Consider the following 12,099-nt stretch of genomic DNA (forward strand, 5'->3'; position numbering starts at 1 on the left):
GTAAAGAACATGGCCCACCTTGCCTGGCGAGGGTTCAGTCTCCTCGCCGCCCGGATGTACTCCAGATTGCGGTGGTCAGTCCAGATGAGAAAAGGGTGTTTAGCCCTCTCAAGCCAATGTCTCCACGCCTTCAAGGTCTTGACGACGGTCCCCCACGTCATAGTTTCGCTCCACCGGGCTGAGCTTCTTCGAAAAGAAGGCACAGGGGCGGCGCTTTGGTGGCATACCTGAGCGCTGAGAGAGCACGGGTCCTAACCCAGTCTCGGACCTGCGTCCACCTCAACTATGAACGCCAAAGAGGGATCCGGATGCGCCAGCACGGGAGCCGAGGTAAACAGCCGTGACCAAAAGCCCTGTCCGCCTCAGCCGACCCCTTCAGCAGTGAGGTCATGGGAGCTGCTACCTGACCAAAGCCCCGGATAAACCTCCAGTAGTAGTTGGCAAACCCTAGAAACCACTGCACTTTCTTTACCGTGGTGGGAGTCAGATCTTACGGGAAGTGCTGCGTCTACCGGGAGATTTATCGCACAATTCCCCCCCCCCCGTCGATGGGGTGGTAATTGAGTCAAATCGGTATATTCAGAGGGGATGCGCACAGTGGAGACCTGGTCTAGGCTTTCCACTGTAGCAGCACCGATGGAAACCCCTACTCACCTGGGTTGACACGAGAGTGTCCCGACGGACGTCCTCGCGCCTGCTGCCTCGACTCCCAGAGGAACCTCCCCAGCACCGACCGGCAGGGTGCCCTCTGCGACCACAGATGGTGCATGGAATGGCCCCGCCTCCGGTCGCCCTAAGTGCAGCACCTCCCAGCTCCATGGGCGGTGGTGCTGGGGGATGGAATTGACAGACCCCGATCTGGATGTCCGCGGTTATCCAGCCGGATGGACAGGTCCACCAGCTGGTTGAATGTGAGTGGTGTCCCTGCAGGCCAACTCCCGACGGACGTCCTCGCGCAGACTGCACCGGTAGTGATCGATCAGGGCCCTGTCATTCCATCACAAACTCGTGTGCGCTCCTCGTCCTCTGCCTCAGGTGTACGAGACGTTCACCCGCCGCTCTACCCTCAGGCGGGTGGTCAAAGACTGCCCGGAAGCGGCGGGTGAAATCCCGAAGTGGTCCAACAAGCTTCTTCTTCCCCCACATAAGGCGTTGGCCCACTCCAGGGCCTTCCCTGAGAGGCAGAAGACGAGAGCGATACTTAGCCCGGCAACAAAATACCAGCCATCAACATAGAACTAACACGCACACATACATGTGGGAAACAGAGGGTTGATTACTGAACATGTAATGGATCGGCGATGACTAGAAGACCGGTGACGTCGACAGCCGAGCGTCGCCCGAACAAGGAGAGGGATCGACTTCGGCGGAAGTCGTGGCAGTTCCTCTTATAGAATATTAGCTCATCAGTATTGTGGAGCTCCTGTGCCTAAATATAAACAGTACCAGCACCCATTTCAGTCCAAGTCAAGCACTGAATTAGATAATTGAACATATAATATATTTTTAGAGAGTAAAGAAAGTGCCAGAACTGTCAAGACAATAACATTTGTTTCTGTTTCTCATTGTTACTACAGGACTAGAATTAAGTCTGAGGCCAGTAACATCAACAGTAATGACAAACCCAGCCTGCCTCTCTCCTTCCACACTGAGTCCAAACCTACTGTCACTGGGTCCTGATAGTGACAGTGGAGCCCAGTTTGCACTGCAGGATCCAGAGATGGCATCAGTGAAGCTGGAAGACAGCAGTCAAACACTGGAGCTGAATGTCAACATTAAAGATGAAGAAGAGGAGGAGAAGATTGGGAAATCTGTTAATCATGGTAAGAGCAGGTTCTATCTAACTAAGTTTGTTGTTCATTCCAACTTCCCACTGTGTATGAAAAGTTGCAGTAGAGCTGTTTCATGATGAACTGTTTCAATGAGAAGGTAGATGTTATTTCATGCTACTGAGATGTGCATGGTTTGACACCAGTATTGCCAGCATTTGTTTTATTAACTGAGCTATCTGGAGTGATCAGAGAGTAGACTAAAGAAGTGAAGTAGACCAACTGCCAGTGTTTAAAGTTCTATGAAGTGAGTCTGTGTAGTTACTAACTCTTGTGATAGTGAGTAGAGGATGACAAGCCCCTTTTTTTAGCTTTCATCTCTTACCCACTTTTAGAATAGTTTTATTCCCCTGTATTGTACAGCCTACTGATATGAATACATATGTCACCCGGTACAGACAGAAGAGGACCGGCCACCCCTTTGAGCCTGGTTCCTCTCTGTTTCCTCCAAGGTTCCTGCTTTCTAGGGAGTTTTTCGTGGCCATTGTGCTTCTACATCTGCATTGCTTGCTCTTTGGGGATTTTGGGTTGGTTTCTGTAAAGAACTTTGTTACAACTTGTGTAAAAAGAGCTTCATAAAGTACATTTGATATACATGTATATCACACCAATTGACTGGTTGTTCTGATATTGTTCACACAGGAAACCATGTTGAGACATTCTCTATATCCAGAGAGCATCAACAGGAAGATCACATAGCAAAGAGGTCTCACCACTGCACACATTGTGAGGAGATTTTCCCATGTCTATCTAAGCTAAAAATACACATAAAAATACACACAGGAGAAAAGCTTTACTCCTGCTCTGAATGTAGAAAATGCTTGAAAACATCAACTAAACTAAAAGTTCATCAGAGAACACACACAGGAGAGAAGCCTTACTCCTGTTCTGAATGTGTAAAATGCTTCAAAACGTCAACTGCGCTAAAAGTTCATCAGAGAACACACACAGGAGAGAAGCCTTACTCCTGCTCTGAATGTGGGGCGAGTTTCTCAAATTGGTACACCTTAAAACGACATGAACGTATACACACAGAACATGAACGTATACACACAAGAAAGAAGCCTTACTCCTGCACTGAATGTGGGGCGAGTTTCTCTGAACTGGGTACCTTAAAACGACATGAACGTATACACACAGGAGAGAAGCCTTACTCCTGCTCTGAATGTGGGGCGAGTTTCTCTCAACTGAGTACCTTAAAACGACATGAACGTATACACACGGGAGAGAAGCCTTACTCCTGCTATGACTGTGGGGCGAGTTTCTCTCGTCCGGACACCTTAAAACAACATGATTGTATACACACAGGAGAGAAGCCTTACTTCTGCTCTGACTGTGTAAAATGCTTCAAAACATCAACTGACCTAAAAGTTCACCAGAGAACACACACAGGAGAGAAGCCTTACTCCTGCTCTGACTGTGGAAAGAGTTTCCGTCAACTGGGTGCCTTAAAACAACATGAACGTATACACACAGGAGAGAAGCCTTACTCCTGCTCTGACTGTGGAAAGAGTTTCTCTCTACTGGGCAACTTCAAACAACATGAACGTATACACACAGGAGAGAAGCCTTACTCCTGCTCTGACTGTGGAAAGAGTTTCTCTCACCTGGGCACCTTAAAACAACATGAACGTATACACAAAGTAGAGAAGCCTTACTCCTGCTCTGACTTTGAAAAGAGTTTCTCTCAGGAGTAAGAGAAGCCTTACTCCTTTTCTGACTGTGGGGCAAGTTTCTCTCGTCCGGACACCTTAAAATGACCTGAACATACACACACTGGAGAGAAGCCTTACTCCTGCTCCGACTGTGGAAAGTGTTTCTCTTGAATGTGCCATTTAAAAAGACACCAAAGGAAACACGAGAGGAGCCTTACCACTGATCTGACTGTAGGAAATGTTAAAACACCAGCTGAGCTTTAAGGTCATTAGAGAAAAGACAAAGGAGAGAAGCCTTATTTCCGCTCTCAATGTGGCAAGAGTTTTTCCCAATTGGGCAATGTAAAAACACACCAACGGATACACACTTCAGAGAAGCCTTATCACTGCACTGACTGTGGGAAGAGGTTCTACAGATTGGGTCATTTAAAAAGACACAAATGTATACATAAAGGACAGGCCTCATCAGTTCTCTCAGACCAGCTAAGATTAGACACTCCACTTAATTCTCATGTCATTAAATAATTGGCAACATTGAATTTGATCAAATGAAGAAAGTGTAGAACACTATTGTAATCCTATAGTTTCTCACTGTGAGAGAACAATGCAGAGGAAAGGGAGCATTATATAATGTTAGTCTCTCTTTACTGATCAGTGTGCACCTTGTCAGTTTTGGTGTGAGAGAGAATAAAGTAGACGGCACACGTTAAACGTTTGATTTATGACCCTATGTCCGGATGACATGTGCATGCCCATATTTGGGCATCCGGTAAGGACATCCTGGCGGGAAGTGATTGCGTGGTTATGCCCATATATGTTCATCCTGTTCCTGTTCTCACGCCTTGGAGTGAGTGCGACAATATGTATATAATGCCTTTGAAGTTGTCATGATGATTGCTGTCTAGTGGCCTCTTTGAACTGGGGGGATGACCATTTCAAAGAGTTTGACCCCCCCACCTCCTGTTTTATTGACCTTAGGGTTGTTGTCTATGAAACACGAATGTCCTGGGGTATTGGGGTTGGCAGACGCCTTATAAATAAAGCCCAGAACAAGACATGCGTCCTCAGAACACTAAACAAGATTTTTTAAATCAGCATGGATTTTGTGATCAGTGGCAAAGCTGTGATGACTGTAACAACGGAAGCAGGACCTCGGTTGAAACATCGAGAAAGGGCCAAGTATCAAGCCACAATATACGATGCGCCAAAAAAAGCGGTTTCTAAGTGTGTATAGAACCCAAATACCGCCCGCAACTACGCTGAAAGATCAAGTGCTGATGTCTAATGGACATCAATCGGGGTATCGGTTTGATTACCTGGCCTGTAGAGTGAACCTCTATACGGTAGCCGAAGGAGAAGAATATACAGACCAGACTGGAGTGGACTACGGGCTTGAAGACTGGACGGTTTTTCGCAATGTTGTGTGTCCCGAACTGAGCCTTATCACCAAGGGGGTATAGCTTGTTCAAGGTGCCCCTGACTCCTCAGGAAGAAAAATTCACAGGGTGAAAATACAAAGAAAGAATGGACTTCCATGTGGCTACGTGGAGTTCTATTTCGGCAACGAGGAAACCCGCAACCAAAACATTTGTGATGGAGGGGATTTTAGGTTGCTCATGCTTATTCCTTTTCAAATTTGGGATCTAATGGAATTGAAAATGTTCCAGCTGTTGGACGCTCTCTTTGTACAGAGCCAACAGCGGCAGAGCATTGTTCATGTAAAGAAGTGCATAATATATACGAATCCTGAGGATTATGATTCAAAGGAGCCCCAAGAAGGTACATCCTCAGAAGGGACAGCCTCCGAAGAAAACTAAGTACGCGGTTGCGTTAACCACGCCCTGATACCCAAAGGACTGGTTCAACAATAAAAGTAGTGCCCTTAAAGCCTCCAGTTCTTCATTTCATCATACACCATGGATATTCATACAACATACCAGGACTCCGATACGACATGGGGGCCAGACCCTAAGGACTCTATGCCTCGCAGCCCGGCTTTCTACTCCCCCCTGGCGAGACCCACGACACCCCCTACATGTACGCAGCCTGAGGACGTGTTTGATGGGGTAGTCAGTACTATTTTTGTGGACACCATCAAGGCCTCTGTAGCCACACTTCTAGACGTGGTGATTGGAGAATATATAAGAGAAATGCATCGGTTGTGAGATCAATCACCCCAGCAAGCGCCGTATATGACCCGCCAAGATACTACTTCTTCAACCAATTTGAGGAGCTGGTGAAAAGACTGTGGTCCTGCAGGTTTATACCATCGCTGGTCAGAGCCCTGGAGTCTATGGGTCTTGTGCCGTCTATCCCCAGAGTTTACTTGGTAACCACGGCATTCCTACATGAACTGAAGGAGGCAATCTACATCCACGATAAACTCAAAGAAATCCGACACACCCTGTTGGACGACAATAAATACCGGGAAGTTGTGGTGGCTGATGTGATGACTTTCTGGCTCAATAAACCCCAAGAGACCGAGTGACATGTTGTTATTTAGATGTAATGCAATGGGCAACTATGTGTATACGATGTTAGATAATAAATAAATAAATGTCTTCTTTTGAGAGAACTTACAAATGTTATGCATCAGATTATTGAAAATAAAGTGAACGATGTATCGTTCTACACAACACACAATGCCTGGGTTAATGTAGAGCGTGTGCTGAAAATGGAACAAATCATGAATCATGTTGTGGATGATTCTGAAGAACTAGAAACAACTTTGTCTAAGATTTTACTTGTTTGAAACACCATTTAATTGTAACGTGTATCATATTTGTTGTTTATATGCTTATATATCTGACATGTGTGTTTTCAAAGTTCAGCGACACAAGTCTGTAACTCAAAACCAAATATACAGGGTGTTGCATGCTGTGATCGTTGAGAAAACTGGGACTGAATATACAGACAATCCTGAATTGTCTGTATACGTAATACTTGATGCATGAATAAAATAATTCTATAATGAAAATGAAATGTTGTCGTTATTTGAAAGTGGCTCATTAACGTTATTGTACCTCAGAGAGGCAAGAAGGATGGCGGAGCAGATGTTGAAAAACATTTATTATAATCCCTCTAACCCCGGGTCTTATGGGGGTAAGGAACGTTTACAGAGAGCTATAGCCGAAGAAACAGGTAGCCGGTTAAGTGATGCTAAAGTGAATGAGTGGTTATCAGAGCAGGATGCATATACTCTCCATAAACCTGTAAGAAAGGCGGATCTATGTGACATGCAGGTCCTTGCAGATAAAAATGATGGAAATCGCTACATGCTAACGGTTACAGATATTTTCTCTAAAATAGCATTTGTAAGGGGCTTAAATAAGAGCGGGGCAGAGGTGACCCGGGCCTTTGACCCTATCTTGAAGGATGGAGGAGCCCCCAAGAAAGTGCAGACTGATGCCGGAAAATAATTGTTTTAATAATACTTTTCAGAAACTCATGAAGAAGGACAATATAGTACATTTTGCTACAGGCTCGGATTTGAAAGCTTCAGTTGTTGAACGCTTTAACAGAACTCTGAAGGAGCGGATGTGGCAATATTTTACAGCTCACCACACGCATAGATATATCGATATAGTTCAAGGTTTAGTGAAGGGATACAACAACAGCTGCCATAAGAGTATATGTATGAAGCCCTCCGAGGTCTCTTCTGAAAACTATTTTCTTCAAGTCTTTAAAAATCTGTATGGTTTGTTCCCCCTTCACCGTAAGAATATATATTTTTTTTAATTCATAGTTGGGGACTTGGTGCGTATATCCAAGTTGAGGGGTGTTTAGACTAAAAATATGAGCAGCGATTAGTTGTTCACCGCTACCGAGTGTTGTCTTGGAGGATCGTTACAAAATATAACACTTACAAGAACTTGTGAATTCAATATAGGCTTTTAATGCAAACATATCAGAAGCCTAGATGGTCCGCGGAACACACCCTTTTCCAGAGCACTGGCTCTGTTTTTATACAAATACAACATATGAGTCCATCCCACATGCAAATGAAGTTACTTCCCTCAGTCCATCTGCCACCATTATCTTTCAATCTGTGCTTCCTGCTTGTTCACGCCCAATAACGCCCATATCTGCTTTCAGTCAAGTTATAATGGTGACAGGACCTCTTCATGTCCCAAAAATAATACATGCCCATCTTATCCTATGGGCCCCTTATGTTTAGCTTGTCCTTATTAGGACTAGTAGACTATGTGTCTCTTCTCTTCATGTCCTAAAAATATATGCCCTATGTCTATAGTCCATCAGTTGGTCATTTGGCTGACCCCCTCCTTTGTATGTCCCTCTGACCTTGGTATGTCCAGCTGTCCTATGCTCTCATGGCCTTACTTTGGCTTCCTGTCCTATACAATAGACAATGCATTTTACCAGAATGGCAAATGCACTCTAAGTGTATCTTTCTCTTGTGGTACAGTATTATGTTTCTCCCTATATGTACATCTTGCTCCCACAGTGTCTGCCACGCATACCCCAGGTCTACAAGTTAAAATATTATGACGGGGAGCTTATAGAGGGATCTTTTTATGAGCAGGAATTACAGAAGGTACAGTTGGGTAAAGACAAAGTCTTTCACGTGGAGGAGATTCTAGATCAAAAGAGAGAAAAGGGTAAAACAAAATGGGTGCTGGTCTGCTGGAAAAACTGGCCCCAAAAGTTCAACAGTTGGGTATTAGAGCAGGATGTGGTGGAGGCATCGGGGGTTAACTTAAACCCTCATGCATGATAAATACTCCATCATTCGCGTGTACACAGGAATGCATCATGGAACACACCGGCTTCTACCTGACTCCCCCCAGTAATGCGTCGTAATAATCAGAGTTAGAATTATACAACCAATTTTCCAAAGCCTATAGAGTTACCAGAGGCCTGGGAAGTAGGTCTCAGCGAGATTACATACCCCCATAGTTGGTATAATATCAAAGATAAGGACCGTGATTTTTATTGCAAAGGGATATCGGAACCTGCAAAACTTATTAAGCTTAAAAAAGGATTCTACAGAACCATCGACAGGATCGTCTCAGAGTTGAATGAACTCCTAACCCCGAACAATATGGAAATATTCCTGATCTACAACCCTATACATAAACGTGTACAAATCTCAGGGGATGCTGACGGGGGTATAAAGACCAGCGGTAAGTTAGCCTACATGTTGGGGATGGGTCCCAATAAATGGACGTATGTGAAAGATAAATTATTCCCTGCGGATATACAGTCAGGATTTTACAACATATTTGTGTATACCGACATCATATCCTATCAAAGGGTCGGAGACAGCTGTGTGCCCCTCCTGAGAACAGTTCATATAGACGGAAAGGATGGGGACATAGTCACTGTCACCTACGACAAGCCACACTACGTACCTGTAAGCAAGAAATATATTGAAAACATTCTGGTTGAGCTTAAAACGGATCAGAACGAAAACATTGAATTTCCTTATGGTAAAATGATTGTAAAACTCCACTTTAGACCCACCAAAACCTCTCTACATATATAATATTAGTATTATATATTTTTATAAACATAATACAAATAAATTTAAATAGGGTTATGGACCATCAACATCTCGACCCTAACCGCTATGTCTCATACTATGTTGATCAAGTGGGTAATGGACTACCCGGCTATTATGGATCCCCGACCATGTACGGTTCAGGGAAAGGAGGTATATTTCGTAACCTCTTTAGGTTTTACCGTTTATGAAGAGAGGCTTCAGCATAGCCAACCCACATTTAAAATCGGTGGCTAAAAATACAGTAAGTGAGGTTGTAGCCAATGCTATGACCAGAAGGGCGTCACCAGATGCAGAGCATCAAGAAAGCTCGGGGCTTATGATGTTGTCTCGAAGACCAAAAAAGAGACCTCCGGGTATAAGGCGCAGGCTTGCTTCTAAAAAGGGAAGGTTAACAGTTAAAAGAAACTCAGTAAGTCAAAGACGTGGTACAGTGAGGAGGTCTGGACCAAAAACGACAAAAATACTCTGAAGTATTTTCTAAAAGAAGAGTGCAACATGGCTCTTTTACACCGCATGTCCTCTGAAGCTGTAAAGACAGAGCTCGATCTTTTCACGCCCCCCTTAACCCAACATTCAAATAGAGAGGTCCAATTATGTGGAGATAGCCCCACTCTCTGCCATTACAGACAACGGTCCTATATAATTTTTCATACCAGGCCACGGTGACAACTATCTGGACTTCAACAACACCTTGGTGCATTTGCGTCTAAAAGTGACCAAAAGAGATGGTACTAATATTGCAAGCGATGCCAAAGTGAGATGACCCAAGATGGCCGTCCGTTCTTTAGCTGTAGCCCCAACTAGGCTTCTCAAGAGGGGCAGGTTTCTTTTTAAACGCAGAGACATAGCTGTTACTTTTTAGGAATGTACGCAGCCGGCCACTCCCATGAGGAGCAGGCTGGTTCGTAGCCTCAGGTGTTCTGGAATATTTGCTTTTAAATCCACGATTAAATAAGAAAATGGCGCTTTGTTAGCGTCCTCATAGCTCTCCATAAAGTAGGATTTCCTTCCCGGGTACATCTGCTGAGCTAGAATGCTAATTTGCAGTTTGTCTCTAGGATTGGCGTTCAAACTGATGGTGCGGCTATTTTTACCTTGGTGAAACACATTCTGCACCAAGTATAGCACGGACAGGTTCCTATGATGAGTATATTGGGTAAAAGCTCGTGCAATTTCGGGATGTTCGCTACCTGCAAATAGCATATCGTCCAAAACCAGCAGATTGTTTTTATGAGGAGGGAGAAGTTCATCATCAGACAGGGATTCAGGTTTTCCTTCAACAAACTTGATTTTTATTGTCTTCAATAATTCATCATATAGAGGTTGATAACATGAATAACACCACACAACATTATCAGGCTTTTGAGATAACACATGTTCAGAATTCTCTCAAAAATACTTTTTACAAAGCAAGTTTTACCACTATTTGATGGGCCTGCGATTTAGGCCGAAAATGGCAGTTGCAAACGGGGGTCAAAATCAGCTACAGCAGTCATTATATCTTAAGCTTTAAGACACACTGGGGGGGGGGCTTGTAGCATAAGTCAGTAGCCAAAGGGCAATGTGGTCCCGTCAGGCAATAGCAGTCTCTTGTCATAGACTACCCTGAATCTTTTAGTAAGTAGGGTGTTCCTTAGAGGGAAGCCCTTTTTATCCCTAACAATTTTTTTGTAGGAGCTCAAAATCTCCAAGTCACTATTCCTGTTGTTTATGAAACCCTCGACCAAGCGTGTGATTGATTCCAAGTTTACACGCGGGGCATTTTCATAGTTTTGAGTCACGCCTTTGGCTTTCAACACCACGTGATTGTCTTTAGTCCTAAAAGCATAGCTTTCGGGTCCACATGAGGACCATTCTGTGATATGGTCACCCTCTTCGAGTTCACTCGTTAAACCACCCAGATAGTCGGCAAGTAGGGGGTTCCAATCACGCATCAAAGAAGAAAGGGGCTCTCTGATCTCCGAACAGCCAGCAAGGCTCACAATACGTGCAATCTACCTTGGCCGAATAACATAGCCATGTACGTGGTCATTTGATTCCAGCCTTGGTTGTAGTGGTGTAATACGACTCGGAAAAACGCCGCCTTTGGATCCACATTTGTTGCATAATGCCCCCTGTCAGTTGGATAGGTAAAAATGTTGTCTGTCCCACTTCCACCTGTTTCCTCAGCCACCACGATTCTAGCCTCGCCCTGATCCTCTTCCTCCCTGCCCGGCCCGGAGATAGCTTGTCCGGCCTGGCTTGTGCTGAGGGTCGTATCCGCCGATACCTGACAACCTGTATCCTCCACTTTCAAAGTTGCTTCTTCTGGTATGATGGAACAGCTCGGCCTTGGCTCACTTGACACGCTAAAAGCTGCTGCTGGTGATGATAAACCTACATCCTCTTCTGGTCCTGCTACATTGCTTGTGCTAGCAATGGCTGCACTTGAACTGCATTTGAAAAAGGAATCTAATTTAACTAATTTGATACCTCCTCTCATCCTTTCTCATTTTTGATCCTTGCTGTTTTGGTCTCCACTTTTGTGTTGATACATTGCTGATTTTAAAATCTGTAATTTTCTATTCTCGACATTCTCTCTTTATTTTTCTTTTGCCCGTTGTCTCTTGATAGCTAGCTCAACTGTTGCTTTAAACGATGACAGAAACAACAACGCTTTGGAGAGTATTTTTGCACAATGAATCCCAGAATGCATTTCATTATCTTAACATGGTATTGAATAATATGATTTATTTAGCTAATTAATTAGATGTATTGTCATCAATACACTAAAATATCATGCTGACATGTAGTGACAAAAAACATTTTGTTGGTGAAACCATCAGTGAGATCATTTATCATATGGCCTAAATTAAAGAAGTAATCGGTGTGATGGACTCGTGTCAACAATTAGTATTTGGTATGGTAGGGTGGAATTTAAATTACATAGGGGGCCTGTGGCTCCGCAGATCCGGGCCCGTCACCGGGCTCATGTACGACACGGGCCCTGGTGCAACCACACCGGCTGAAGCTACGCCACTGGGTGGTATACAGAAGATTTGGTAAAATACCAAGTCCATATTATGGCAAGAACAGCTCAAATAAACCATTT

The 12,099-nt window shown here is 44.3% G+C and overlaps 1 protein-coding gene across 1 annotated transcript in view; it reads left to right on the forward strand.

Annotated features, from left to right (window-relative positions):
- Window positions 1-6,455, forward strand: part of LOC110513142 (uncharacterized) — a 44,392-nt gene extending 37,937 nt beyond the window's left edge. Inside the window, exons 8-9 of the mRNA XM_090209464.1 lie at window positions 1,578-1,823; window positions 2,472-6,455. Of these exons, the coding sequence (XP_090065590.1) occupies window positions 1,578-1,823; window positions 2,472-3,526 (1,301 nt within the window). The 3' untranslated portion in view covers window positions 3,527-6,455. The remainder of the gene's footprint in view (window positions 1-1,577; window positions 1,824-2,471) is intronic.
- Window positions 6,456-12,099: the final 5,644 nt, after the last annotated feature.

This window comes from Oncorhynchus mykiss, chromosome 18, assembly GCF_057628025.1.
Source record: "Oncorhynchus mykiss isolate SJ-2025 chromosome 18, ASM5762802v1, whole genome shotgun sequence".
Classification (NCBI taxonomy): Eukaryota; Metazoa; Chordata; class Actinopteri; order Salmoniformes; family Salmonidae; genus Oncorhynchus; species Oncorhynchus mykiss.